Below are 27,321 nucleotides of genomic sequence, written 5' to 3' on the forward strand. Positions count from 1 at the left end.
AAGGAATACCGGATAGAGAGCGCCGATAACGAGGACTCGCGCAACGGTAGAATAGGAAAGGATTAAAACGCAGGTAGAGGATATTGGTGCCGCACTAGGGGGCTGTAGATAAAAAAAAAGATAAGAATAATTGGGAGAATGGCGCAACTTCTTGTCGGAACTCGAGAGGTCAATGTCAACAGGCGGGATAGTCTCGTGACAGTCACCCAGCGACCGCAAAACCAACACCGCGCTGGAATACCGTACGAAACGTTGCACGAGACAGAAAGGGAGAATGAGGAAACTATGGCGAAATCAATTTGAGGGTGAGAAGGCTGAATTCCAGTATTGACTGAGCCTGCAACAAGTGTGCCTGGCCTTATCACCGCCACCGCACCGTGCCCGAGAATTTGCCGCGGGGCGTCAGGTTCGACAACAGACCAACGAGCTACCAGCGCTGAGGCGAAATTTGAAGGGTAGTACTCATAAAAGAATTAACGATACAGCCAGATGCACTGCGTAAAATGCTGAGCGGCCCTGCAGGCGCAAAGATCAGAAGACCCAAGCAGTAAGTATGATCATTGGCGACTGACCCCCCCCGAAGCCGACGGAATCGGGGCATTTGTTTTGGTGACTAAGAAAACGGGCCCGAGACGTCACTCAGCCTCAGCCTACTTCCAATGATAATTGATAACTCCGTAGTCAGTATAACGTACAGGAAATAAAATTACGGTACTTACAACTTACAACTACCGCAGGATGGCTTGGAATCGGAAATATCTTAAACATATATTAGAAAAATTGTATTTTTGGAACATCAATACACGAAAGGTAGCTTCCAAAATATACACAGGATAAGCTTTTGCTCAAAAAACTAAGTCAAGCACAACTAAAAGTGAGCGCCATCGAAATGAAGCACCGACACGAGGTGACAGTTACAGATAGGTGGGGCCAAGATATCGCTTCTTTTGAGTAAAAAGTCAATAATAAGGAGATTCGTCATAGGGATATCAACACAGATATAGAAATCCAGTGCAATGCTAAACCAACATATCGAATATAAATGCCTTATGTGTGTACCACTGTGTAGTCGTGAGGAGATGGCGTGGACGAGGTCGAGGTTGAGAGTTTTAGGTTTAGGCGTGGCTCTTTTCACTATGCGACTCATCCACGAGCTCGGCCGCGCTTTCGTTAAACGACGGTTGTTCGGAATGCGGAGAATGAATTTTATCCTGCGTGCGATACTGAGCAACATAGCCTACGCTCGATGGGCGCTCGGCTCGAGTTCGCGCGGTTCGGTCGTGGCCGGACGATGCGGATGCAGCGGTGGAAGCAAGCGAGTAGTTCCTATCTCGAGACGGTGAGCTCGCTGCGCTGAACGGCAGCCGGGCAGTACCAGACGTTTGGGCAGGGTGAAGAGAAGCATCGTCGCGTGCCTCATTTTCAGGCTCGTCTGGACCTCTCGACGCTCGCCTCTTGCTCGACTTTGACGGCGTCTTTGCCCGCAACGGTGGAGTCTGGGTTGCACGACGAGAGCCCATACGGCTCGGGAGCTCGATGGTTCCGCCCGCGTCTATGAGCGGCAAGCCAATATCAGCCTCTTGGGGGTTATCCTCGTTATTGCGGTCTGATTCCTGAGGGCGGTTGTCTGCCTCTGGAGCGGCTCGATCGCGGTTTGCATTATTCTGGTTGGCAGGGTCATCCGAATACGGCTCATGGACGTCTTCTCTCTCGGGAATAAGACCAGGCGGGGGAGCTCTGCTACTTCGGACCACTTCAAATCCTTTTCCTTTATCCTTCGTTTTCCCATTAAGTAGATTGCGGAAGAACCCAGTGGCGGAAGAGACAGGGCCTGTAGGATCGGCAGGTCCAGTCTTCAGCTTTCGAGTCCCCGTGTGCGATAGTGGAGGACCCCGGACTCGGTAGTAGAAATCCACTTCTCGCACTGCATAATCTTTGGGCTTGCGCGGTGGCTCATCATACTCCAGGTCATCCTTAGGCGCAGGTATATAAGCCGGAGTAGGAGTGCCCCGTCTAGAGACTGAAGGACCCTCGGCGGCATCATCGTCCATATCAGCAAAGCTGACGTCTCGGTAGAGAGTAGAAGAGCCCCTTCTACCAGAATCGTCCGAGAAGCCCCTTTCACCCCGTTTACGAGGCCTCGGTGGCCGGTAATACGGATCGTGTGGCTGCATCGCAAATACTGGGCCGACCTTTGGGGAGTTACTTCCCGCTGTATGATATCCAGATCCCGGAAAGCCTCCCGCTGTAGTGGGTGTATATAAGCCGGCACTATTAGCACGACTGTGGGACCTTTCACCGGTGTCGTAGATCGCACTGCCCTTGCTTTCATTTGCCGTCGCTCGGTTCAGCAGCAGGGCCGAACTACCGGACAAGCTCCTAGGCCGAGACCCTTCGAACTGAGATGAAAGTCGGTCATCCGTATGTGCTAAAATTGCAGCATCGGAAGCCATGCTTTGTCGTGTAACAACATCACGCCTTGGAAGGCGCCGTGACAACTGGCGCATACCAAAGACCTACGTACTCAGTTAGCTGTTTAACAAAAGATAACAAGTTCAATATGGGTGTCCGCAAACCTTAACAAGACCTCCACGGGTAACACCGGCTTCATTGCCTCCGGCACCTAGCAGACGGGCAATCACTTCAATTAAGGTCTGCAAAGCATTAAGGAAAAATCCGAAAACCAAGACTAGACCATGGAGCAAAAGAATAACATAGCCAATCCAGGACTTGGCGGTCTGCGAGATTCCAAGGGACGGAACAAAAACAACGCTCAGAAGAATAGTCAGGAACCGGACAAAGGAGAAGCAAATGTGGTGAAGGTTCATAGATGATGGAGAAGGGAATGGTCGGAATGCTATGATTGTTAGAACCGAAACGACTTCACAAATCGCCAGAAGAACGATTTGGGCTATTCCTGACGCTTGAACTGCGCCAATCGCGATGCCGCGTGCAAATGATATGAAGATCGGGATCATGGCGTATGCCGCCGCGTCGTCCGAGAAAGTGTTGTATAAAGGGCCGTACAAAAGCACCGTTGGTAGGTCATCGAAGAGGTAGGATCTCGGGCGGGTGGTAATTATGAATCGGACGGTCCAGATCGAAAAGCATATTAATATGAAAATGACCAAACCTGCTAGGCCCACGCAATAGGCGGGCGCCTCGCCGGCGATAATTAGTTGGTAAAAAGACAGCGATATTAGAGGCAGAAGAAAGAAATTATAGACAATTCGAATGACATTGCCGACAGTGAACGGCATATTTTTGGCGCGCAGATCCTCTTCGGGAATCCTGGCAAGCTCGCGATAGAGCCACCGGAAGGCGAAAGCGAATTGGATTAGGAACGTGATGATTCCCAAAATCGCAAGCAGCCAGACCATCATTGCAGGCCATACATCCCGGGGTCCATCCATACCAACAAGCTTCTCCATTCGGTCCAAGCCACGGGTGCCGTTGACCGCGTAAATCCCGTCGATCACTGGGTTGTGTTCGGTTCCAAAGAAGCTCTGGTTGAACATGAGAGATGACCACGAAACCTGGCTGACCACCGGCTGGTAGTATCCCGGAAAATCCAGGGACAACGCCCCTGTTAGAACAATGAATTGTATGTATTGAAGGCAATCTCCGAAGCCCGGCGTCACAAGTCGCAGAACATCTTCATCGCGGCCGTAATTGCTGGTCCAGCGGAATGGGTCTGTAGTACCCCATGGGCTGTATATAGCGGCGGATATCGTGGCCAATCCCACCAAAATAAGAATGGCGAGAGGCACAAAAGCGAGGGCGTTCTTTACAGTGAAGCCCAGGTCTGGGGTAATATCGACGGATATACAACCGAGTCGATCAGCAGACGCATCGCCAGATATGATTGTGAACGTTGTGTGCAATGTGGAGAAGTGGTAGGACGAGGCCATGTCATGCTCAACCCTGAAGGCCCGTAGGGTAGAGAGGTCGGAACTAGAATTAAAAGGAGGCATGTCAGTAAGGCTATCCAGAGGGTAATAAAAATCACGTTTCGGTCTCGGGGAACTCACGCATTCCCATCGAATTGAGGCCCCAACGGACAACCCCCCTGGGTAACAGAATCACAGAATCTCGTAGGTTCGGAATAAGGAATGAAGCTGGCAACTTGGATGGACGTTTTCAAAGTCGAGTAGTTGTTATTGGCGACGTCTAGGTCAATAATCTTGGTTTCAGACCTATTACCGGGAGCAGTACCAGATACATTCCCGTAAACAATGATTTCCAACGGATACAGAGAGTTCGTCATGTTCAGTGCAGCCGACACATTGAGTGGAATGAATTGCAATTGCTGTGGATCCGAGTCGATGATAGCCGTATCCAAACAGTTCTCGAATTCCAGCAAGACAGCATGGGTTGACGACAAGAACGCCAGTAGTACCATCATAACCCATCCTATCCGACCGCCGAAGGATGTATATCTCCGGGGGCGCCATCGAAAATTATCTCGCCATTTCCGACGTTGTTGACAAGGTCGCTTTGATCGGGGCGGCTGAGAAACAGGCGGAGACCAGGGTTCGTCATGACACCTCGCATCGCGATCTAACGCCATCGCGGCCCTTCTGAATATATGGGATGACCCCCTCGGGGAGGCCAGCCCCGTGTCGAAAATTCAATCCACGTTGTCCTTGCAAAATCTATGAGACCCAGGTTACGGTGGTTGCCTGATCAGCTCGTATCCGCGGACACCTTCGGGCGATGGTGAAAGGGAAATCGAAACGAACGGCTGGAGAAGAAATTGCAGCCGCCTCCACAGGTGAGAGAACCGTCCAACAGCTCCAAGTACCAACGTCGATACTAAAAAGGTGGTGAGTCTACCGATTCTTCCAGACTGACAGGGCAGGAGAGGCGCAGTTCCGGGAAACGGTGGGGAGGCAGAGGGTTGATCGGCGAAAGGATCGTAAACAGTGACAGGGAATCGCGGAATAAGGCCTGAGTCAGGTCACAGGTGGACGCGCTGGAGTTGCGGGCCTGAGAACCATTATTCGTCAAGAGAAAGGGAAGAAAAAAACTTGGTGAATAGCATGGAATGCGAAAAACCGAAAACTGGACGGAGGCTGCTGCGCCAACATGTTTGCTCACTTTGCTGCTGTTAACTGGGCGGTGATCTTCTAAACTTGGAAACACTAGCCCAGCCAACTTTTGTCAATGTCCACTGTCCGCTTCACCTAATTTTGTATGAGCCTCCTCCAGGGCAGCACTACTGGCTGAAATCCACTCGGTGTCTCAGACTTTGAGTTGGCTGTTTTTCTTACTCCAGCCACTTTGTATTGCGCTGCTGATCCTTCCTTTCGGCAGTTCGTCTCCTCAATTTTCGAACATGGCGCCTGTTATCCAGGAGCCACAGGGGATCCGCTGTCTCGGAGTCGATAGCTGAAGCTGGTGGCATTCTCTGCCATGTTTCGCCGGCCGAGCAGGCTCAACAGCGCATTGAATATCACTGGCGGAGGACTGGCACTGAGCTATCACTGTACCCCGCGTATTACGATGCGAAGATTTGTCAAACCGGTGTCGAGGTTACTCAAACCCGTGTTGAATCTGAGGGCTGGTCTATCGTACGCCGTCAGAAAAATAGATTGGGCTTTACAGATCAATCGGTCACGGTGATCCATGGAGTGAGGGTTTTCTGGATGGGAACCTGATAATTCGATCACATAAAGGGATCTCCATTGTTTCGGAGGCGTGGATCATTTCTCGCCCGGGGCAAGTTTGGAACCCAAGCATAGACCAGTACTTCTTAAGTCGGTAATCTGCTTGTGGATGGAGGATCACTTCAACAGCTCAGCGACAGAGACTGTCATCTGGTAAGTTGATTAAACGGGGCATATTATTAGTATACTATATAACTAAAACATGCGCTCGATACCAATTCTAATTTTGATATTTAAGTTGAGATTAGCCTTTCGCGGCATCCGGTTTACGTGTCGCAATCGATAATAATGATGTTTCGGCGGTATAAGTATGATTACGTTGAAGGCATTGTTTTTCTGAAGGAAACATTTCAGGCATAAGGACGGAGCAAACTGCTCGTCACAAAACATGGTTTCCATCATTTGCTCCAAATACAGTTGATACTCGCGAAAATGGTGGTATATGCTCCAATTATATACTGGGCGCATCCACGATATATTTCCACCCAACCACTATTTGCAAAGTACGAACCCTCACTTCTCGAACCAAAAATACTCAATCCAAGGTCAAGAATTAAAGGAATGGCATGTCATTCATTATTTACAGGATCTGGACATCACCCATCGAGAAGACTGAAGATGGAAGCGATATTACTGAGAAGATCGTCCAGTGTATCAGTATTGGAGAGCATAAAATAACGCATTTGCAAGCAATGGATTAAATTCACTTGTGCACATTCCAAAACATACAATGCCGGAGCTTGTCGCACACCCTATAAATGCGTTGACTAAGGAGTAAATAGCTGCGGCTGATGCATAACTCTGCAGCTGGACACCAGAGCGTAACCGGGATCGATGAATTAGGCAAGCCGAACCCCTCGCTTACTTGTTTGCCAGTTATCCTCTCATTCTTTGCTTTCAAGTGTTACAGCGCTGTTGTCTGTGCTTTTGGCTGCACTTGGCTTTATTCCATCCCCATTGCTGACTGCCGAAGTAGTTGTCATGGCAGGATTATCATTGCCATGATGAACGATAAGCATACCTTAACTTCCTTCTAGCAAATCGCCAAGATTGTCAATCAACGGAGTCTGGGTCCTCTCTCCTCTGGGACAAGGAGTGACTTCCCAATTTCCATTCCCAACTCCGATGTTGACTCTTGCGATAATCAGGTACTTGAATGCCTGATACCTTTCCCTGACTCCTTCCTACTCACTTTGGAGCCACGACTTCAGGCCGGGACGCCTAAAGACCCAGAATCACGAAGAAAATGCATCTTTGTCTCTGATTCGCCATGACTCTGTTCCTCTCTGTGCACGACGCCCGTTTGGGTCTCCCGACGCTTTTGACCTAGCTGCCCCCTCTTTGTGGGCCGTGGCTGAGCCCTCTCCGTCAAAAAAGGGGGGGGGGTTGTTGTGGCGCATCCACGTTCTTGAGCAGGTCTTGGTGTCTTGGATCCATCCGCACAGCCTTCAGCCCTTCGCTGTCATCCCCCTGAACCTGGTCGGAATGGGAGACGAAATGGCTCGGTTCTCGCCAATTCCACATGAGCCAAGGCTCGACGTGCTGCGAGCCTGTGACCAAGGCCCACTGCACAGTTGGTCGTTTTCAAACAGAGACCGGCTTTGTCTGAGACGGAGCACCGACCAGTTCCAGTTTCAGGATGACGGGAGGGCTTGACCTTTGCACTTCTCGTCGTCTACCAATGGATCGCACAGACGGCGGGCGACAGTGGGGGTGGTTCCTCCTGTTGGTTATTATTGGACCAAAACCAACCTGATCTGTTGATTCTGCTCCCAAGATAACTGATTTGGCGCTAACACTGCACAGGGGTTTCATTTCTTCTTTTGTTGATTTCGTCGGTTTCACGAGCCCACGTCAGTTTCAGTTTCTGCAGCCATCAAGTTCAACGGGGACTTCTCTGCTGTTGTCTTAGGCATTTTGATTTTTTTTTTTTTTTTTCCAATCGTCGGCCGTAACTGTATGCGTAGTTACTATCAAAACCATTGAAATGCGAGTAGGACGGAAAGTTAATCGCCGTTTCCACCGTTGGCAAGACTGCAGTGCAGCGTCTGAAATCGTTTAGCGCTTCCCGGCAGCCACCCGAGGCTTCATATTAGCGCCAGGTCTAGGGAAATGACGACCCTAGTGTGAAATTGCATCAATTATCGCGAAGCACAACCGATGAGCGACCCAATTGTGCTCAATTATATTTAGGTCTAATAATATAACGAAGCCCGCGAGGGTCGAAATTGACGGATGGTGTCGGGCACGTGACTGCAACAGACTGGAGTCGAGACGCGCGTTTGAGACGATTAAGGTGAGGACAAAGGGTCACGGCCAGAATCAAGCCATTGCGCGATCGTGGAAAGTCGCCACGGCTGTTGCCAGTCAGGAACAGCAGAGGCAGAGAGGTCGGTACTCCGTAGGACTAGTAGTGCTGGACGCTGAGGAATTCCTGGGCGGTACCGCGGTCGGGGGAAGGCTTCGTGGCTTTCGTACTCTGTAGGCTTCAGCACGGGCTTGCTTGCCGTCCCCATTATCCATTCCACTCTGCCCACCTTTCCTGGGGATCTTCCCAACTTCCTTGACTCTCGTCGCCCTCATTCCTTCATCCTTTCTTTTTCTGTTTCTTTTATTTCGGGCACCTGCTGTTTATCGCCCGGGAACAGCTGCTGGCTCAGCTCAGGCACTTTTCTTTATCGTGCGCCTTTGTCCAGCCAAGTATTATCGGGCATCCCCACTGCCAACATCAACTTGGGTTGACTGTCCCTCGTGAATCTGGGGTGTCTTGTTTATCTCGAACTACTGCTTAGCCTCTTTCCAGGTACCTCCCTAAAACCCCTCTTCACCCCTTGACGTTGTGCAAATGCCCCGACTCGCAAACTTCCCGTCTGCGTCCTTATTCCTGAATGGTCATTGAATAATTGGTCGCGGTAGATCGCTCGTCCCCGACTCCACAGCAGACAGCGCAAGCAATCACGCTTGGTGGCAGGAGCACAGTTCACTTCTTCCGAGAAGTTAAGAACTGTCGTCGGCCCCAGAGCTTCACTTGAGCTAGTCCCTCGCCCCCCTTCCCTCTCTTCTCGTTGAGTCCACCCTCCCGCTCCGCCGAGATAACGCTAGGGGTCGATATCTCGATAGGTACCTTTCCCTGTCGCTCTTCCCACCCCTTCTCCTGTTGGTCGACATCGGTTACGTTACACTGCCTCGATCGTCAATCGTCATCCGCAAATCCCTCGTCCTTGTCCCTTATTCTTTCCATAGTTTCGTCCGAAATCGAAGTATCTCGTCTGGGGCGTTGATAGGCTTCCCGGTGTTGCTGCGCGGGGACTTTCAGAAGAGGGCCAGGTACTCTCCACGAGCCTTGTCGCCTTATCTCGTCTGGCACTTCTGCGATGCGCAATAGTAGCTTTGACAAGATTCGCGAAATACATTTACACTTCTTCTAATACATATCACCATGTCTGCCAATGATCCTTTCTCATTTGTGGATGCCGAACCCAAGCCAGCGGCCAAGAAACCCCATTGGAGGGATAAACTGTTTTCAAGAGACAAACCTAAGAACAATGCAGACCAGCAGGTTGAGGCATTTTTGGCACCTGTTCGTTCCAAGTCGGTATCTCACGCTGGCTACACGGGGTCCCATACCCAGAGGGAGATCCCCGCGCCCCCTCGCTTGGATGTTTCTCATCGATGGAAGTCTTCGCGTGACGCTCAAAGTGCATCCCCTGTCTCAAACCCATCGCCGTCTATTGACGCTTATCCGGTACCGACGATCCCAAGCGCGCCTCCACCTAAGATTCGGAAAAACAAGGGCCTGAAGGTTAAGTTCGCTGATGGGGCTCCCGAATGTATCGGAGAGGGCGGGGACGAGTCTGAGATACCAACCATTGAGATTTCATTTAATCGGACTCGTAGCCACAGTCAGACTTCGAGTCGACTGAATGATCCCGATAATGCGCAGGCTGGAAGCCCTCATCTTCGACTAGACACTTCTTTTAACGATAGCCTAAAACCAGGTGATGGTGGCAGTTCGCAAAACCGGCCACCACTGCTTGTTAAGAACACGCAAGATGCAGATTTCTTGATGGCATTAAATCTCGGTGATACTGGTTCTCGCTTGTCCTTTAGGGCTTCCCCCGGGGCGGATTCAGTCGCTCAGCGCATTCGTGCGAAGATGGAGGTTGAAGAGGGTCGTGCATTACAGCAGAAATACGAAGAACCCACCTCACCGCAAAATGAAAAATCTCCAGAGAGCCCGAGTTCATTATACGAGACGCCGCCGATTTCTGAAACAGAGGTTGCAGCTCCGCCAAGTCCTGCCCGTACGCCCCCAAGTCCTCCAAGTCCGCCAAACGCTCCAAGCCCTCCTCCGATGACCCGCCCTGCGAACCCTGATGATCTCATGCTTCCTCCGGGCCTGGCACCTGGTGGGAATACGAATAGCCTATCGCCCCCGAAACCTCCGCCCTCAATACCTCAACTGGCGCCAAATGACGTTGCTAGCGATGAGCTTCGCCCGTCAAGTCGGGATAGCCGTACTACATCTACAAGCCCACAACCACCGAAATATTCACTGCGGTCAGTTGCGAGCCAATTTGGCGAGGTAGCCTTTGTCGAATTCAAACAGTATGTGGCAGGGTATGAACAGGAGATTCAACTTGCTGCAGAGGACGTGAAGCCTCTGATGGAGACGTCACTCACCGAGTGGGTGAGGGCGGCGGTATGGTGGTTCATGCGCGGAAAGAAAAGACTGGAGGCATACGCACGCTCGCGTGGCTCTAACGCAAGGCCGGGATCCCGCCCGTCTCCGGAGATGGCACAGCAGGCTGTGATCGATCTCTTCAAAGCGCTGTGGATCAGCGAGAACATTGTTCCACAGCACCAGGAAGTCACGCGATATGGCACAATGGGAGTTGATGCAATTCTGGCCGTGGCCAGCACAACGGGTGATAGACAGCTGTCGGACCTTCTAGGAATGCATCAATCTGTGCTAAGTCACCTGCGCTCATTGACGGTATCCATCAAACGAAACAATATCCTTGCTGCTATACCCCCTGGAACCGAATCCGATATAAGCGTATGGGTGAGATATCCCTTTTTCGCACCAGATGTGTCCGCAGTTCTTTCAGGGACAACCTCAAGATCAATGTTGCTGGACAACTCTGGAAAAGCGCCGACCTTTGTACAGATGATGCCTTTAGGCGACAATAGCCGCTACTTTAGCTTTGGGAGTATGTTTGTCGAAGTATCTGTGAGCTCAAGTGAAGACGACAGCCAGCAGTTCTCTATGCCGTGTGTGTTGTCTATAATCCGTGATCGCGCGGATTGGTATGTTTTCGCTGCAATCACCAGTCAGAGTGACCTGGTCAATGTCATGATCCAGTCCGACAAAAAGAAGGGACCGACGTGGGATGATGTTGATTGGCAGATTCGGACACACTCCATGAGAGTGAAATTACCGCGGAATTTCGAATTAGACGTCATGTTCAAGGAGGACGATTTCAAAATGCTCTGGAACATTGTTAATTACACACGGAAAACGGAGGCCAGTCTACAGCCAGAAGCTGGCGAATCGGTGATATTCGAATGCACGCTGAAGTTGTTCCAGTACATGGACCCGGGGACGCCGAAGGCTTTTCCGCCGGAATCTATTGAGCGGTGCCGTGTCCGGTTGTTCGAACGTTCAGTAGTCGTGACCGAGGGCACCGGCACTCGAAACGCCCATCGTGGTTTCCGGATAACGGTATTGACATCACCCAAAGTGAAAACCTTGAGCAGCGTACGCCACATCCTGGGATACGGAGCGCCGGTGCTGTTTGGACTGCTACGCGGTGAAGACGGAGCTCCGGCTCTGGTCCTCAATGTTAAGGAAGACGGCCGCAGCCGGTCTATGTTGATGACTTTCCAGGAAGTTCGCGAACGTACCACGCTTCACTCATTGCTTTTGGCCATGTTGCCAAACCAAAGAGAGCTCAAGGTCGCGGACGTCCCGATTCGTGCCTATACCATCGAACAGCCGTCCGACAAGGCCACCGGCCAGCCACCGCAACCGCACTTGCAATTTCCTGCAGGTACGGTGTGCGTTATCGATCAAGAGCATGATTACGTTGATCATGGGTATGGCCCAACGGTCCTTTCCGAGCACCTGCGGGCATTCGTTGCGTCGGACTGGGGGTCTGTAACGGATCGAATTAATCTTGGTAAGACCTGGGTAATTCTCTATATGCCTATGATTTTCCTGCTAACAAGTCATAGGACCCGGCGAACTGAAATTGGGTCTGGATGTTAACAATCGGACGGGCCTTAGTCTGTATAGGCCCGCTCAACACGACTTGACCGTTTCAGCCGCAGAGAACCTCATTCCACCGGAAATGCAAGATCGGTTGACCGAATTTCTCCAGTTGTCCATGGCCAAACCAATGGTTCGGAGGTTTGATTTCATGACGCTCAAGGGTACTTTGTCCGATTCATTTGGCCTTTCCAGATGCTGATTTGCTTTAGGTTTACATGAATTCCAGAAAGCCATTACAGGGTTCACAGTGCTCTTTGACAGGTATGCTATGGCCGACACTTTAACATTCTGACGCTTAGGCTAATGGTATACAGTATTGCTTCCTCGTTTATGATATCCCGTCGCCGGATGGTGGTCCCCATCACTAAGAAATGGGAGTCAAGCATGGCCAGGGTCCAGATTGTGCGTCATGATAAGGTGATCCAGCTGGTGGCATTTTTGAACGACTTCAGTCATGGAAGGTGCTTGAACTTTGTTCTGAAGGGCACCGACACTTTGGAGGCCTTCAACCGGTCCGGGAAGTACGGTGTTCGCATTGTTGACGCGAAATTTGCGCTTCCGAAGACCGATGATGATGCTTCATCTGATTTTGTCTGTCTCGACATGCCAGACTATCCTAGTGAGCACGATGATATTACTATTGCCTTCGACTCTGAGGCTGGTGAGTTTTACTCCTGAAAGACGAATTGACTAGACACTGATGGATGCAGACCGATTCAACTTCCAATCGGCGGCGCCCGGGTCGGTGCGTGAACCCTCGAGAATGGGTTCCCTGCGGCGGTAGATTAGCCGTAGGATATTTCAAATTCAATGGGTTGCTCTGACGGTTGCTCTGGTGTCTCCAACTCGTCACGCAATCTCCACTTGTCCCGCTCAATCACGTGTATTCCCTCATTACGAACAACCGCCCCTCTGTTCCCTCCTCCCCTCTTCTACTTTCCTCCAAACGCCTAAATGCTGCCACACGATGAAATTGGCGCCTCGACGCGCTCCCTCCATGCCGATGATGCGCTTAACGTGGTTACCGACGTCGCGCCCCCGATCCATGTCGCGACTACTTTCCGCTATTCCGATGACCCGGCCAAGTTAACTCCGTTAGCCGATCTCAGTGGAGTGAGTATTTATATTCGATCTTGGCCGGATAATACTCTGACTTTTGGGTTATAATAAATAGTATGACGAACCGGATAAAACATCACACGTGTACTCCCGACTGTCTGCCCCAAATCCCACTCGGTTTGAAGCTATTCTCTCATCCCTCGTCGGCGGCGAAGCTATCAGTTACTCGTCTGGCCTATCGGCTTTCCATGCAGCCCTCGTCCTGCTTAATCCCCGTCGGATTTCGATCGGTAACGGATACCACGGATGCCATGGTGTGATCGATATGTTCAGCCGCCTGACTGGCATGCAGAAGCTGGATTTGAATTGCCCGGCTGAGCAGTTGGAGGCTGGAGATGTCATACACCTGGAAACTCCGGTTAACCCCGAAGGGACTTCTTTCAATATCGAGGAGTTCGCGAAGAAGGCACACTCGCGAGGAGCCTATCTTATAATCGACGGGACCTTTGCACCGCCCCCTCTCCAAGATCCGTTCCAATGGGGCGCCGACATAGTGATGCATTCTGGGTCCAAGTATTTCGGTGGACACAGCGACGTCCTCTGTGGAGTCCTTGCTACCAAAAACAAAGACTGGGCACGTCGGCTGTTTCAGGACCGGCTATTCCTGGGAAGCGTGATGGGCAACATGGAGAGTTGGCTGGGCGTCCGGAGCTTGCGAACCCTCGAGGTCCGGGTCCAACGACTGAGCCAGAACGCAACAAACCTAGTATCGTGGCTCCACAACGCACTGCAGGCGCAGAATCCCGGACCTGCAAGCGACGAAGCAGTGACACAGAAGGCTCTCAAGGAGGTCTTCCACTCCAGCCTGCAAAAGGCAGACGAGCCATGGCTGCTTAAGCAGATGCCCAACGGCTTCGGGCCAGTTTTCTCGATCACAATGAAAGAAGAGGACCACGCACGCAAATTGCCAAGCAAGCTCGACTTGTTCCAGCACGCGACTAGTCTTGGAGGCGTCGAGTCGCTGATCGAGTGGCGCACGATGACTGATAAGACGGTGGACCGCCGGCTGCTGCGTGTCAGCGTTGGGTTGGAGAACTGGGAGGATCTTCGTCGGGATTTGGTGAATGCGTTCCGAGCTCTGGCACAGGAATAGATTTTGAATGTAATAGATAGCTACGACGTCTCTGAAATGATGGTTACACGCACATTGTTTACACGCAGTAAATTGCGGCATTTGTACACCGTAGATACTCTGCGTAGGAACCTCCAGATAAGATCCCCGCATCCATCCCCACTTCACTTTCCTCATCAACCTCAACCACCTCACTCCCTCCTCTTCTCATTCCTTCTTATAGCCCCTATCCTCCTTTCTCATCCAATAAAGGGGTACCAGAAGTAGAGGAAAAGAATGTCCTTCCAAATCCACTACTTTTCCACCGCCTCCACCTACACAGGCAAAAACACCGAGCGTCTGCCTGCCCCGCTGCCACTGGCCGCTCTCTTCGACACCCTGGAGGCGCGATACCCAGGGATGAAGGAGAAGGTGCTGAGCAGCTGTAGTGTTAGTTTGGGGGATGAGTATGTCGATGCTGATGTGAATCTTGACGGTGGCGATGCTGGGGTGGTGATTGGGCCTGGCGATGAGGTTGCGATTATTCCGCCTGTTAGTTCGGGGTAATTGACGCTTTCGATGATGGGATACGGGGTATGATGATCTAGGTGACTTGGACTATGAATTATTATGATTGAGTTCTGCTTTGCGCGAGTCAGAAAAGAGGTATCATGGCATGGTGAGTCGTGAAGGTCTTTTTTTGGAATCAACGAGTACTAATTTTGGCTAGACGGTACTTTTACTGGTATATACTTATGTGCTATAACCTGCTATATTTCCCTGGTTTACGAGAGTTTATTTGTCCTCAGCTAAGACGTTTCGTGGTATCCATACTGCTCTTACTCTGGGAATCGGCACAACGACAGGCCATTGGCATATAGACAGTTTACAATAGGCACTCCAGCGCTTGAATTGAACGATATGAACCACTTGTTTTCTGCACTGTATAAAAGAGGAGATAGCTAGTTGGAACTGACTCAGCTCAAGCGCCGTAATTTTGCTTTACGTCCTTATTATAGACATCAACTTCTTCCTGGAATAATGTCATAGCGCAGCTATAAACGGACACCCCATTTGCAGATACTGATTCGCAGAGAAGTGAAGCATAGAGAGAAATACGCGCCAGACCCTGCGTCAGAGTCCGGAGACGCGCTGGAGGGCGTTGGCTGAGAGGGCTCGTCGTTAAGCGCTGCGGCGGGGACTGGACGCCAGCGTTTCCAATATGCACCGTACTTTTGTCGCCCCAGGAACTGGACCTGGTTCTTGATGCTATCCATAGTATATCGCCCTGGGATCCACTAGAGCTACCCAGCTTCCAGCTCCAGGGAGCCGGACGAGGCTCGACCCAGCCTCATCTTGGCTGTCTCAATGACATCCTGGCGCTTTATGGATCGGCGTTGCAGGATGATTCATGCGATGGAGGTCTTTATTTGGATCCAGAGACAGAGTCTAGACTTCAACTTGGTGCTGGTTATTTTGGAAGTCTAGACTCTGGCTGAGTATAAAGTCGGGCATTGTCTCTGCTCAAAGAATCCGTTTCACCATCTCAATCACCAGCAACAGTCTTTCGTATAGCATAGCGAGGTTTCATTCCTTCACTCCTCTTTTCTTTATCTCATTACTTTTGACTCTGTGACGCGCCGCTCCTTTGTGTTACGACTCAACTCGACGACGATCCTTCAACCACTCTTTTTATCCACCGGAGTTGCTATATAGACCATCCTCTGCTGGCAGTTGGACCTCGCACCATCCACACGACCACGACCACGACCACTGTCAGAGACGACCTTCTTTACTCTCAAGCTCTATTTGTTTTTATTTTACTATCCCAGTCAACATGCCTCGCTACGGCGCCCTAGGCGCAACCTTCCTCATCGCCCGTGCCATCCAGGCATGCTCGCTCATCGCCATCATCGGCCTTACAGCGAACTTCATCGCTGAGATTGTTCGCTACGACGCAAAGCCCCCTGACATTTTCATCGGCACCATCGCCGTTGTAAGTTCCCAGTTCCAAAACTACCCCATAGATAGATAGGTAGACGACGATGCTAACGAAGTATCTGCAGACCTGCATCTCCTGCATCTACACAATCATAACCTCGATCCTCTTCATCGACGACATCCTCCCCTTCCTCGCCGCCGGGATCCTAGACTCTCTCTTGCTCATAGCCGTGATTGTTGTCGCGGTCGTAATCGGGAAACCCCTCTCGTACCTTGAGTGTGGCGAGATCGGCGATATCCTCAAGGGCAAGTTTGCGAGAGACGGCGATGGGAGCTCGGCGTATACCTTTGCGACCCATCTTAGTTCCTACCTGGACAACCTTAGCGGCGCGGTAGATTACAAGAGCTGGATCGGCATGTCGAAAGGGGTCTGTGTTGAGGCGAAGAGTATTTGGGGCTTGAGTATCGCTATGTGGTATGTCTCCGCGTCCCCTTTACTTCTTCTTCTTCTTTTCTTTTTCCCCTCTTTCATTCTTTCCTATTTTCCCCTGCTGAGGATAGGGCTAATTTGGTGATAGTATCATGTTCTTCTTCACGACCGTCTGCTGTGTTTGTCTCTGGAGACAGAAGAAAGCGGCTGTGAATGCGAATATGGAGAAGGAGATGGAGTGAACTGACTGAGTTCCTCTTCCTCTTCCTCTTCCTCCTCCTTTGCAGTGCTTCTTACATCTATAATTTGAGGTGTTCCATGATTGAGGGCGGATGGCGATGACTGCTACTGCCACTGATAGGACGGATGGATGGAGGATGTCAATTGCAACCGAGAATGATAATGCCGCGGTCTGATTTTTTCTCTATCACCGTTTTGATTGCTGATTTCTTGCTTTCTTGTGTTTTCTCTTTTGTTCTCTGTCTTAATGCTTGGATTTGTGCACGTTACAGAGAACACCATAATATGATAACATTTAATAATAAAAAAAAATGTAATCGCACTCTGCGAATGTGAACATCTGCAACTCCCTTGATTATATAGTTCTGTATTATTAGAGCTCGCCTGCCCCTGTAACAGCGGAGGCGGCTTATATGTAACTAATTAAATTAGTAGTTTATCCAAGTCTAAATCCACCACTTGTCCGTGTCTGGAAGAACTTCTCCGGGTCATATGCTTTCCTCGCTTTAAGCGCCAGCTCCCTGGACTGAGGGTCGATCCGGCCCCAGTAGTCCTGTGAGCGGTAGGCATCGTTCATGAACAGCGGCCGATAAACGTCAGGCAGCTTGCCCTGCTTTATTAAATCGGAGATTGCATTGTTCATTCCGCTGTAGAGGTTCTTGGTTGCGGCGTCGATCCTGTTGTCGCTTGCGGAGACGGCGTAGGAGAAGTCAAACTCGAAGATCAAGTAGTCTTGGTCGGGGGAGAAATTGAGAAGGTCCTATCATGGAGTAAGTAGTTAGTGAAGGTCTGGGTAGGCGTCAAGGGGTTGCGGTTTAGGGGGTACATACCCCTCCTCTGGCTTTAGCCTTCTCGGTGATGGCGCGAGACATCGGTTGCAGGGCCATTGAGCCGATGATGTTCGGCACGTCGATAACCGTATTGGTAATGTTCGACCAAGTGTCGTACAGGGTTTGCATAACCTCCGCGCCTACATCTTCGGACGGTAGGGGAGTTGTCTCGGTGGTGATAACATATCGTTGGCCCCTGAGCAGTTAGTTCCAGTGCGTTTACCTTGGTCTTCAAGGTACGTACCGTAAGACAAAGAAATTGTTGTTTTTAAGCTGTTTCTGTTAGCCATGTCTAAAAAGAGTATTCGAGAGGACGCACCAGGTCGTTGTATGAATCCCACATTTTTGTGGTGTCGGTAGGATTCAGGGCTGTGAAGTTATCGAAGACACCCTTGGGTGGCTCAGGGCCGTCGTAGAACAGAAACATGATCCAGGTCTTGAGTATAGCAGTGTGATCGGCTGTCACGATAACGGCCGCCTTGTCATCGGGGTAGTATTCGGTGAAGTCGCGGACGGCTTGAAGAACGTCGGGTGTCTGGTCAGCAGTGAAGACGTAGTTTCCACCCCAGACCTATTAGATGTCAGCACTCGTTAGACCGACAGGGTGCAGGAGGCGGACCTTTGAAATCGGGTGCGTTTGGAGTTTGTAGGAGGTGACGATGCCAAGGTTATTACCGCCTCCCTTCAGAGCGGCGAAGAGATCTGTCTTGTTAGAGTTGAATATATCCAGGGTGGGAATCGCTTACCAGTGTGCTCCTTCTCGTTGGCATCCACAACGGTGCCGTTCGCCAGAACGACCTCATAGTTGACGACATTGTTCGCTGCCCAACCATACTGGGAGCTTAGGAAGCTCAAACCACCTGCTCATGTTAGACGTTGCCGACTCTTCGAGCAATAAATCGTACCTCCAAGCATGTAGCCGCCTATACCTACGTCACCCATTCGCCCACCTACTAATGTACGGCCACTATTGATATCATCCAGTCCCTTTTGTGCATCCTGCCAATCCAGACCAGGGCCGATGATAGCGGTTTTATCATCCGGGTTGTAGATGACCTGATCAAGCCTCTTAGTCGAGATAAGCAGGCCATCCTGAATACTGGCAAAGCCATTGTTGGGCATGTGGCCGCCCGACTTGACCGCAAAGAGACCATCAGTGTTGTGCAACTCCTTGACAGCTGCTGACATCTCCACGCTGCTCGACGGGTATGCGACACATGTTGGACGGAGGTCACCACAAGCGGTGGACCAGTAGTTCTGTAGTTCGGAGCCATATTGGATTGCGAGCGGACGCTCGATCTCTATGCCTTGTGCCTCAAGCGTTGAGCAAATATCCGCAGTAACCAGCGGAGTAATGGCCAGGGCCACTGCAGCGCTAGCACGCCAGCTGAAACGTCGGGTCATGGTGATCCAAGTAATATATTGCAACGATGAAGACGTCACTTGATTAACTGACTAGTGACCAGGATATATTCCTGGGCACTTGCCGCTTCATATATACACCCACCGTACATCTACCATCGGTTGAGTGGAGATCAAGGGGACCAGGAAGGGGTACTTGACCGAACCACGCCACATGATCCGTACAAAGGCAAGTGTCATTGGCAGGAATTATTTTCGCAGTGCACACCGAATCCAGACTATGCGAAGCGAGTTCCGCAGGATGGCCGTTGGAAAGGAGCGACAACGCGGAGGTGGAGATTGACTAAAAAAGGTGGCCGATTGGCTAAAAAAGGCCACTTTCGTAGTTCGCGTCCTCGCAGTAGTCTCAATAAGGCGAGTCATCGACTTGATCGACGTTCGGTTAGAGGTTTTGTGGAGTTCATGGGGACTATATCGGGGGTGACGGATACCGACCGAATTTGTTGTGCAGCGTACATATTGGGCTTAGTTTGAACTGGGACCCGTTTTGCGAAGAATCGTAAAACGAACATGTTGTGGTTATCCAGCCGACTGCACTTAGCGGATGAGTACGGAGTAGGGCATGGATTTATGCCGAAGGATCGATGGTCTCAGGCTATAGAAAGTTGGAAGCATGGTCTCTGCCGAGCATGTGGAAAGTCGCCAATGAGCTTCGTGATCGACAGGTCCTCATTCTGCTTGATATTTTACTCGTTTTATTGCCGGCATGCGCAGTGATCGACGATGTCAAACCGCATGTGACATGTTTGAAGTGTCAAGGAAGCCCGATATGCACAGGTTTTGGACGATATGTCGAGGCTATAGCTTCATCTAGAAGCTTTCGGTATGTTCATTTAGAGCTGGTACCAGCCCATGGGCTTGGTTTCCATGAACATTTTGGCCGCAAAGGGCGGCTACATATACTAAAGGATAGCGGAGCACTATTTCTCGCGCTGCTCAAGCGATGCCGAACCACTGGGGCTTGAGAAATACCAATCGGCGAATTGGATAGAGATATACACTGGACCAGGGCACCAGGCCCATGCAATGCGGGGACTGAGCCTCCGCATCGGCTGCTTGCCTCTTTACAGGAAGATTGGCTGAAAATGGAAGCAGGTGACAGTGGCTCCCTGCCAAATCGGAACTACCAGGGCGTCGAGACTCGAGCCTCTGCACTGACGTGCTGATGCTGACTCGACAGCCTTCCATTGGATGTGACGACTAGCTGTGGCTTGGGAACTTTTTGAGTTGACTACACCCCCTGGAAATGTTCCGCTGCAACCATTAGCCGCTACGGGGTCCAGTTTTTCTGACTCGACAGTCGAAACCTGTTTTTGCTTGAAAAAGGGGTTATCCCTGGACTGACAAAATTAGAACCTACTCCGAGTAGATGACGATAACGGGCGATGGAGCCGAGAGGCCCGGGGGCCGGAGCCCGTTGACGTCGGGTCCGTCTATCACATGTGGAGAATTGTGGCTCAACATCAACCGAGGGTCTCAGAGTGTTGGTTGTAGAAAGTAGATCCATCCACTGCTCCCGTCTGCTCGCGGGATAAAGCCCCAGAAGCCCCAGAAGCCCACGCCTTATGAGGTGCTCATGGATGCCCGATATCGGCACGATGGAAGGATGATGTTGGCAATACCTTCGATTGCTGAACCATAGCTTGGAGACGGTCAAGATAAGGGGAGCGGGACGGGAGCGAAACCGGGAGACCCGCAAGGTGAGTACGTATGTGCTTTGATTCGGAGTTTAGAAGACGGCCGTATCTAGAGATAGACAACTTGACAAGAACTTTGCGTGATTGCACCCCTGCCTTTCCAATGAGGTTCGATCGGCAGCTTCCAGCGCAAGGCCGTAGTGGGCTTAAACCCTGTCACGCGTACCAAAATCTAAGACATCCGTGAAGAATCGAGAGCGACTGCGATCAGGTGCCCCGCATGTTGGGCGAATTCAGAGATACTCCGTTGATCATGGCGATACGGATGGCTCCTAGTTCCTAGCTTTGAGTGTCGACTGTCGAGTTCGGTTACGGTTCAGGAAAGTTTGGCGATGGCCGCTAAAGTCCTCGAGCATCCGAACTTAATGGTATAAACCATAACCTTGTTGTACACCGCATGAATGCCTCGGACATCACTATGATCTTGATAAGAATGAAGATGGAGATGAGTAGAACTTCAAATGCCAAGACTGTTTACTATATACACGTGATGTCATATGACTGTCAGACCGCTTTGGCGGTGAAGTATTTACTGCCCGTCATATTACCACTTTTTGATCGCTGGACTGTCGCGACTTGCCTCCATAGCCTTCTTCAGTCACGTCTGCGAGAAACGATTGCTCTCAGTCGTATGATGGATACTGAGTCATGCCGTTGATACTTTCCAGAGCCCGGACTCCCGGTAGGACGATCGATCTGGGCCTTGTTTCCAAGCTCGGCCACCCGATCTCCGCCGGCGCTCGTCCGCGTTCAACTCCATGGAACAAGCCGGCGCTGAGTTCGCCAGTAACAGCTCGGCGGTATGCTAATAATGATACTAAGGTTTGTATTCCATTGTTGCAATTGTATTTTGCTAATATTTTTTCAGAGCGCGCATGCAGATAGCAGCTCGTTTTCACAGCAATCCATCGCGGATATCCGACTGAAGAACGAGTTTGAAGAGAACAGGGATATCAGACTTTATTTACGGAAATGGCAGGATATTACTCCCAAAGTTTTGGACCCCGTTCGCCACGTCGAAATGGTAAATACATCCGAGCACCAGGCGCCGTGGGTTGGAAATATGATCAACTTCGGCTCCCAAGAAACCGATGCGACAGAGGATATACTCCGACAGACAGAGGAGGATATGTCCGAATTTCTTGACATTGATGATGCGGGAGAGGGTATGCATGATTACCTGGAACCGGGTGACCTGGTAGCTTTTAAGACGTTAGTACTCCCCATCTTATTTACATGTCGGACATTGCTAATCTGGCAGCTTAGCCTTGATGAAGTGTTGAGATTTAATATATACGTTCGGTCCGTCGAAAAGCAACAACAGTTCTATACGAGCAAGGGGAAATGGCGCATCGCCAATTCGAAAGATATTGATTTCGTGGTGAAGGGGTTTGCAACCGCGGCCGATGTCGCCCCATTACTTCGGCATTTTCCAGATACCATCGCTGAGCTGCAGCCCGAGATGCAATCTGCGATTGAGGGTGGAGTGCCACGGGAAGCGGGAGCTCACCTTCTCCAGATGGTTGGGGATTTTGCTTCGCAGGCTCACGAACTGTATCTAGCCAATTGCACTCGGTTCGATAGCATTCACGACATAGTCGCTGACGACGAGAAGCAACTGCAAATGTCTTTGGATGAGCTCGCTTGCAAGACATTGGAAATTGAGCCCGACCAGCTGAATGATGTGATCCGTTATACCGTTCACCAGGCTGCGCGCCAATTCCCTTTCCTAATCGATAAAGACCGAAGTACTCTGTTCACTAATCAATATGTCATTTACCCGGTTCCCTTTTCAACGGTACTTGAGAAGGTCATGGCTTGGTATCACGAACACCAGCGCTTGCTCGTCTCTACTTCTTCGGGCTCCGGAGATTCCACAGAATTGAGAAATAACCCGGTGCAAAGATTCGTCGTCAAAGCACAGCGATTGATCCGACAAAGCCGGAAGTTCCGATCACCCACGACGGTGGGCAATGTAGGGCCGTCATCGCATCGTTTTCTTCCTGGAGAGGACAACAACCCAGCGGCATATCGGGAAATGCAAACTGAAGCTTTCACCGGCAGTGATAAGCTTATTCTCAGATTCCTGCAACTTTGGTGCACCCCCCCGAGGAGAATGTCCTCCGCCGCTCTACGGTCCGCTGGTTCGCACATCCTGCGTTCAACGGTCATGTATAGTGGGGTTGAACTAAACGCGGGAACGGCTGCTTTGTTACTGCAGGAGCTCGGGGTGTTTACGCCGTGGGAGAACTTGAACGTCTTAGATCAAGATTTGGGTCTTCCCGGCCATGGACCTCATTCCAATGCTTTGTGGAGCGAGGTTCAGCAGGAATGCGATAAGCTCGAGAAGCATGGACTCCATGATAAGATGAAGAAAATGCGGAAAGACTGGGGCAAACTGCCCGTGTATTGTGTTGATGCAGTTGATGCGGAGGAGATTGACGACGGTGTCTCCCTCGAGCGCATTCCAGGGTCGGACGATACGTTCTGGATCCGTGTCCATGTTGCTAACCCATCTGCATTTATCGACGCCAACGGCACGATCATGGACTATGCAGCGTCCCGGATGCAAACGGTCTACGTTCCAGAAAGGACCTATCCCATGTTGCCCAAGAGTCTGACGCAGAGTCACTTCAGTTTGGCCCCTGGCCGACCTTCCTTGACATTTAGCGCCAAGATGAACCTCAAGGGTGAGCTCTTGGATACAGAAGTATCTAACGGTACTGTCCGGAATGTCATTTATCTCACGCACGACAAACTTCGTAGTGTCTTCGGGGTTCAGCCATCAGAGCCCGTGCCACCATTAACTGTCGGAGGGCAGATTACAGACCAACCTGCGCGTACCGGTCTACGTGATAAGCTTTCTCCTGAAGACGAAGACACGTTTCACACTTTACGAAAGATAATGCTCGCGTTCCGCGAACAGCGTCGCAAGGAAGGCGCCATGGAATTGCCCCAATCAATGGAGACACGCGTTTCAGTCAGCGCAGGAAATGTACCCATGAAGCCAAACGATGTCCAACTCGAACATGCTGGCTACATGTTAGGCGATCCGATTATCCGACTTTGCCCGCAAAAGAAAGATCCCCACGAAATCCTAGATATGACCAAACACGACCTCATCTCCACGATCATGAACCTCGCCTGCTGGGTCTCCGCCAAATGGTGCGCGGAACGCAACATACCAACTGTATACGACGGAACCTACTACCACCCCGAATACACCCCCGTAACCAAGGACAACATCTCCGAATACGGTGGCCAGGGATACCTCCAACTCGCCGCCCCTAGAGGTGTCTCATCATCCCACCCGCTCCCCCACACCCCTCTCGGCCTCGACGCATACGCCAAAACAACCAGTCCTCTGCGCCGCTACACCGACCTCATAGCCCACTACCAAATCGAAGCTGCGCTCCGCTTCGAGCACAAGCATGGACGCCCCATCGACGCACAAATAGACAACTCACTCCTCCCATTCACCCGCGACGCGGTAGAAGAGTACATCTCGCAGTCCCGCTGGAAACGCAACCGCATCCGCAACGTCGATCAAGCATCCAAGCAGTTCTGGGCCTGCATGCTACTCTTCCGCGCGTTCTACTTTGGCGAGTGCGAGCTGCCAAAGACCTTCGAGTGTATCGTGCACAGACCATTCAACCAGACGCTGCTGGCCGGGGCACGGTTCGAGAATGTGCACATGGGCCAGATCACTTCGCTGGGTGTGCGGTGTTCGATCACGGCCCCGCCTGAGATGACTGATATTGATATCCTGAGTGTGGTGGAGGCGAAGATTACCGGGGTGAACCCGGCGCGTGCGATTGTTACGATGGAGGCGACGCGGGTCGTTAGCCCGTTTAAGCGTGTGGGAGAGTGGGCGTGATCGAGCACCCTATGGAAGCTGTATTATATATCAAGGGACGGAGTTCTGACATCGCCAATACACTGTACATTAGAAAAAGCCACTCAATATATAGAGAAATCTGTACACTACTTACAAGGTTATTTGAACGAACCCAGTTACCGGATACTAGATTCGAAATACTTGCACCAACGATGCAGAATATCATATCCATGTCCTGTTCTAGGAGTACCCAATAACCGCACAGAACCGGTACACCGCTGACTGAGTACTTTAGGGTGACTTATTTATATACGCAGTCCCATCTTGGCGTGAGTGGGTTGTGGTATTGTTCGGGACCTAATCATTGTATTATCATGCCATGATGTGCCTGGAACTGACTGACTGACTGATCATTCGACCCAACAGATCGGGCTATTTTTATACCCATCACGACCAATAGGGACTAAACATCAGAACCAACTACCGGGAGACTGGACATGACAATGGAACCTAAGGAAGGGGGTGGATGTCCCCTCATTGTGGAGAGACCCATCGTGGGGAGCGTGGGTATACGTACCGTCGGGTATATGGGTACCCTGCCACAATACTCCGTAGGTACCTTCGGCACTTGTAATTTCGGGCATGACTCGCCAGGTTTGGATAAAATGGAAATCCGCCCGAGACGCTTGCTCGGGCTGGTTCCTCGGCTGGTCCTGATATCGAGATCTCGGGAGACCGGTCTGTCTATACCGGAGTGGAAACGGGAAGCCGAGTTTGTATGTATGTAAGGACACCTCAAATCGCGTGATTGAGCCCATGGACTGTTTTTATAGCCGGTGTATATAGCGTTGACCTAGGTAGAGCAGAAGAGGAGGCACTTGGACGAGAGATTTATTAATATTTACACTGTAGATGATACTGACGGAGCAGGATTGCTTGTAACTAGTATAAACTAGCTAGCTACGCCATTGAAACCGTTTCCCACAGTTTGATGCTGCTAAGCAAGCTGTGGCCGGGACATGGCTTACCCGCCAGAAGTGGTTGTGGACATGGGATTATTTCAGGCCGGACAATACTTGCGCTTTCGTTGCCTCTACAGAAGCAGGAGTAAGAAATGTCCAGAAGTCAAGTGGCACCATCAGCTGTAGCGGTACCTATCCTCATTAGGCTTGAATTTAGTTGATGAGCAGATATAAACTGATTCATTCATGGGAAACTGAATGGATTAGTCAATTCGGTCCTGTCCAGAAGCGAGGCGAGGTTAAGAATATCAAAATGGGGACTTGGTGGAATTAGCTGGCTGGGGCCAGCTTCTGTGCCTGAGACATCTCGAATAGCATCTCGACTCGGCTGTATACTTTGTACCTGCATTGTCCTAAATTTGGATATGGACAGAAAGTACCCATTGCACTCATCACGGCAAATTCGCAATCAACACAAGTGGACCGGATTTCTATTGATAGATCCAGCATTTATACGTATATAACCAAGCAGAATCCCAACTTCACAACGAACAATCACCTCCAGGAAAGAATCTTCCCTATCAACCCACTTATCACAATTCAAAAGAGCTTGCATACTATATTTACCTCAACCATAAACGAACCATGTCCACCACCACAACCACCACCGCCGCCGCTGCAACTTCAACCTGCCACCAAAAACTCTACGAAATACCCACCCACGACGCCGCCTGCGCCATGCCCATGAACAGCACCTACCACTCCCTAATGACAGACTGTTGCGGCGCTGCCTCCGTAACCGCCTACGACGAATGCGACTACTACTGTCTCGCGCAGGGCCAGACCGTGGGTGATCTCGCCGAGTGCTTGATCAAGGGCTCGGCTGCAGGCCAGGTCTGGTGTAATGCGGCTGCGAATGCAACGGCTAGTGCCAGTGCAACTGCGACTGCGACTGCGAGTGGCACTGTGAAGGATGGGCAGGCCACTGAGACTGGGACTGGAACGAATGGGGCTGGGGCTGTGAGTGTCAAGTCTGTTGGGGTTTTGGCGCTTTTGGTGTTTGCCGGGGTTGTTGTTTGAGTTTGGTATCTGTTGTCAAGTGTTGTATTATATTCATTCTTTCAGTTTCTTATGTTGGTTGAGTGATTGATTGGTTGATTGGTTGAGTGTATAGAGAGAAAAGGGGAATAAAAAAAGAAAGCACAAAAAAAAGAGAAAAGAGCTAAAATAATACAGAGACGGCATCAATAAAATGCTACAAGAAGTTGAAGAAGTAGACCAGAGATAGATATAACCCAGAACCCTCTGCTGAAAGCTAGAGACTTATTGTCTCGAGATTCTTCAGATGTCGTCGATGCGGCCCAAACAGCAGCAACCGTAAGTACAACAAGGGCAACATCCCCCATATACCTCTTCCCAGCAGCAACTTGCATAGTCAGCCCAATGACGAAGAAGAACAGGCTAACGACCGCAGCGGAAATCCTTAAGCTCTGCCTCCCAAATAATAAGGTCATGCTGATAAGGAGGTCGATGTAGGGTGTGATAATGGCAACTGCCGAGCCATCGTCTGGTGCATGGTATATCTGAAAGGCGTACCACCATGGTGCGAATTTGCCGTGTGAAAAGCGGGAGAAGGCACCGTGGAAGAGAAGGACAGAGAGGAGGTTGATGGAGATGAATTTAGTAAGGGAGGACATTTTCGCATTATTATTTATAAAGGAGAAACGGACGTGGCTGTTTGTTGGAAGAGGCGTAAGGCTGATCTTATGAATCGCAGTGAGGTGGGGGTTGCCCCGCTACAGGAACCCTCTCCACATCCTATGGGACGCCTTGACGAATCTGTTCCTA

At 50.8% G+C, this 27,321-nt stretch overlaps 8 protein-coding genes across 8 annotated transcripts; 5 read left to right on the plus strand and 3 right to left on the minus strand.

The window, feature by feature from the left end:
• Window positions 1–1,115: 1,115 nt before the first annotated feature.
• ASPSYDRAFT_93875 (uncharacterized protein) lies at window positions 1,116–4,570 on the minus strand (the record flags this gene model as incomplete). Its single annotated transcript, XM_040852896.1, has 3 exons — window positions 1,116–2,516; window positions 2,577–3,954; window positions 4,032–4,570. The coding sequence occupies 3 exons, from the start codon at window positions 4,568–4,570 to the stop codon at window positions 1,116–1,118; spliced, it is 3,318 nt and encodes a 1,105-aa protein (XP_040697920.1).
• A 4,538-nt stretch (window positions 4,571–9,108) lies between these two features.
• Window positions 9,109–14,155, plus strand: ASPSYDRAFT_35634 (uncharacterized protein; the record flags this gene model as incomplete). The annotated part of the gene is made up of 6 exons (XM_040845355.1): window positions 9,109–11,851; window positions 11,907–12,104; window positions 12,153–12,204; window positions 12,258–12,604; window positions 12,654–12,688; window positions 13,118–14,155. 6 exons carry the CDS (start codon window positions 9,109–9,111, stop codon window positions 14,153–14,155), a joined length of 4,413 nt encoding a protein of 1,470 aa, XP_040697921.1.
• Window positions 14,156–14,410: 255 nt separating this feature from the next.
• ASPSYDRAFT_161254 (MoaD/ThiS family protein) lies at window positions 14,411–14,680 on the plus strand (the record flags this gene model as incomplete). The annotated part of the gene is made up of 1 exon (XM_040842975.1): window positions 14,411–14,680. The coding sequence occupies one exon, from the start codon at window positions 14,411–14,413 to the stop codon at window positions 14,678–14,680; it is 270 nt and encodes an 89-aa protein (XP_040697922.1).
• Window positions 14,681–15,950: 1,270 nt separating this feature from the next.
• On the plus strand, window positions 15,951–16,726 carry ASPSYDRAFT_93879 (uncharacterized protein; the record flags this gene model as incomplete). The annotated part of the gene is made up of 3 exons (XM_040852897.1): window positions 15,951–16,109; window positions 16,180–16,529; window positions 16,633–16,726. The coding sequence occupies 3 exons, from the start codon at window positions 15,951–15,953 to the stop codon at window positions 16,724–16,726; spliced, it is 603 nt and encodes a 200-aa protein (XP_040697923.1).
• Window positions 16,727–17,160: 434 nt separating this feature from the next.
• On the minus strand, window positions 17,161–18,958 carry ASPSYDRAFT_161185 (FAD-binding oxidoreductase; the record flags this gene model as incomplete). The annotated part of the gene is given in 7 exon segments (XM_040842968.1): window positions 17,161–17,484; window positions 17,555–17,750; window positions 17,799–17,827; window positions 17,874–18,125; window positions 18,174–18,256; window positions 18,301–18,417; window positions 18,430–18,958. The coding sequence occupies 7 exon segments, from the start codon at window positions 18,956–18,958 to the stop codon at window positions 17,161–17,163; spliced, it is 1,530 nt and encodes a 509-aa protein (XP_040697924.1).
• Window positions 18,959–21,248: 2,290 nt separating this feature from the next.
• Window positions 21,249–24,782, plus strand: ASPSYDRAFT_81834 (exoribonuclease II). The gene is made up of 3 exons (XM_040851112.1): window positions 21,249–21,495; window positions 21,542–21,885; window positions 21,940–24,782. Exons 1-3 carry the CDS (start codon window positions 21,322–21,324, stop codon window positions 24,548–24,550), a joined length of 3,129 nt encoding a protein of 1,042 aa, XP_040697925.1. The 5' UTR covers window positions 21,249–21,321; the 3' UTR covers window positions 24,551–24,782.
• Window positions 24,783–26,115: 1,333 nt separating this feature from the next.
• ASPSYDRAFT_160800 (uncharacterized protein) lies at window positions 26,116–26,553 on the plus strand (the record flags this gene model as incomplete). The annotated part of the gene is made up of 1 exon (XM_040842936.1): window positions 26,116–26,553. A coding segment is annotated over one exon (438 nt), but the record flags the coding sequence as incomplete, so codon positions are not given.
• ASPSYDRAFT_50133 (uncharacterized protein) lies at window positions 26,536–27,278 on the minus strand. The gene has a single exon (XM_040848004.1). The coding sequence runs from the start codon at window positions 27,168–27,170 to the stop codon at window positions 26,718–26,720; it is 453 nt and encodes a 150-aa protein (XP_040697927.1). The 5' UTR covers window positions 27,171–27,278; the 3' UTR covers window positions 26,536–26,717.
• Between the last annotated feature and the right edge of the window lie 43 nt (window positions 27,279–27,321).

Source organism: Aspergillus sydowii (assembly GCF_001890705.1).
Source record: "Aspergillus sydowii CBS 593.65 unplaced genomic scaffold ASPSYscaffold_14, whole genome shotgun sequence".
Classification (NCBI taxonomy): Eukaryota; Fungi; Ascomycota; class Eurotiomycetes; order Eurotiales; family Aspergillaceae; genus Aspergillus; species Aspergillus sydowii.

Excerpts from the sequence above, each read along its gene's own strand:
- ASPSYDRAFT_50133 (XM_040848004.1), bottom strand. The coding sequence starts at position 27,170 with ATGTCCTCCCTTACTAAATTCATCTCCATCAACCTCCTCTCTGTCCTT.
- ASPSYDRAFT_81834 (XM_040851112.1), top strand. The coding sequence starts at position 21,322 with ATGCCGTTGATACTTTCCAGAGCCCGGACTCCCGGTAGGACGATCGAT. Across the intron at positions 21,496-21,541 it reads ATGCTAATAATGATACTAAG|AGCGCGCATGCAGATAGCAG; the intron begins GTTTGTATTCCA and ends ATATTTTTTCAG. Across the intron at positions 21,886-21,939 it reads GACCTGGTAGCTTTTAAGAC|CCTTGATGAAGTGTTGAGAT; the intron begins GTTAGTACTCCC and ends CTGGCAGCTTAG.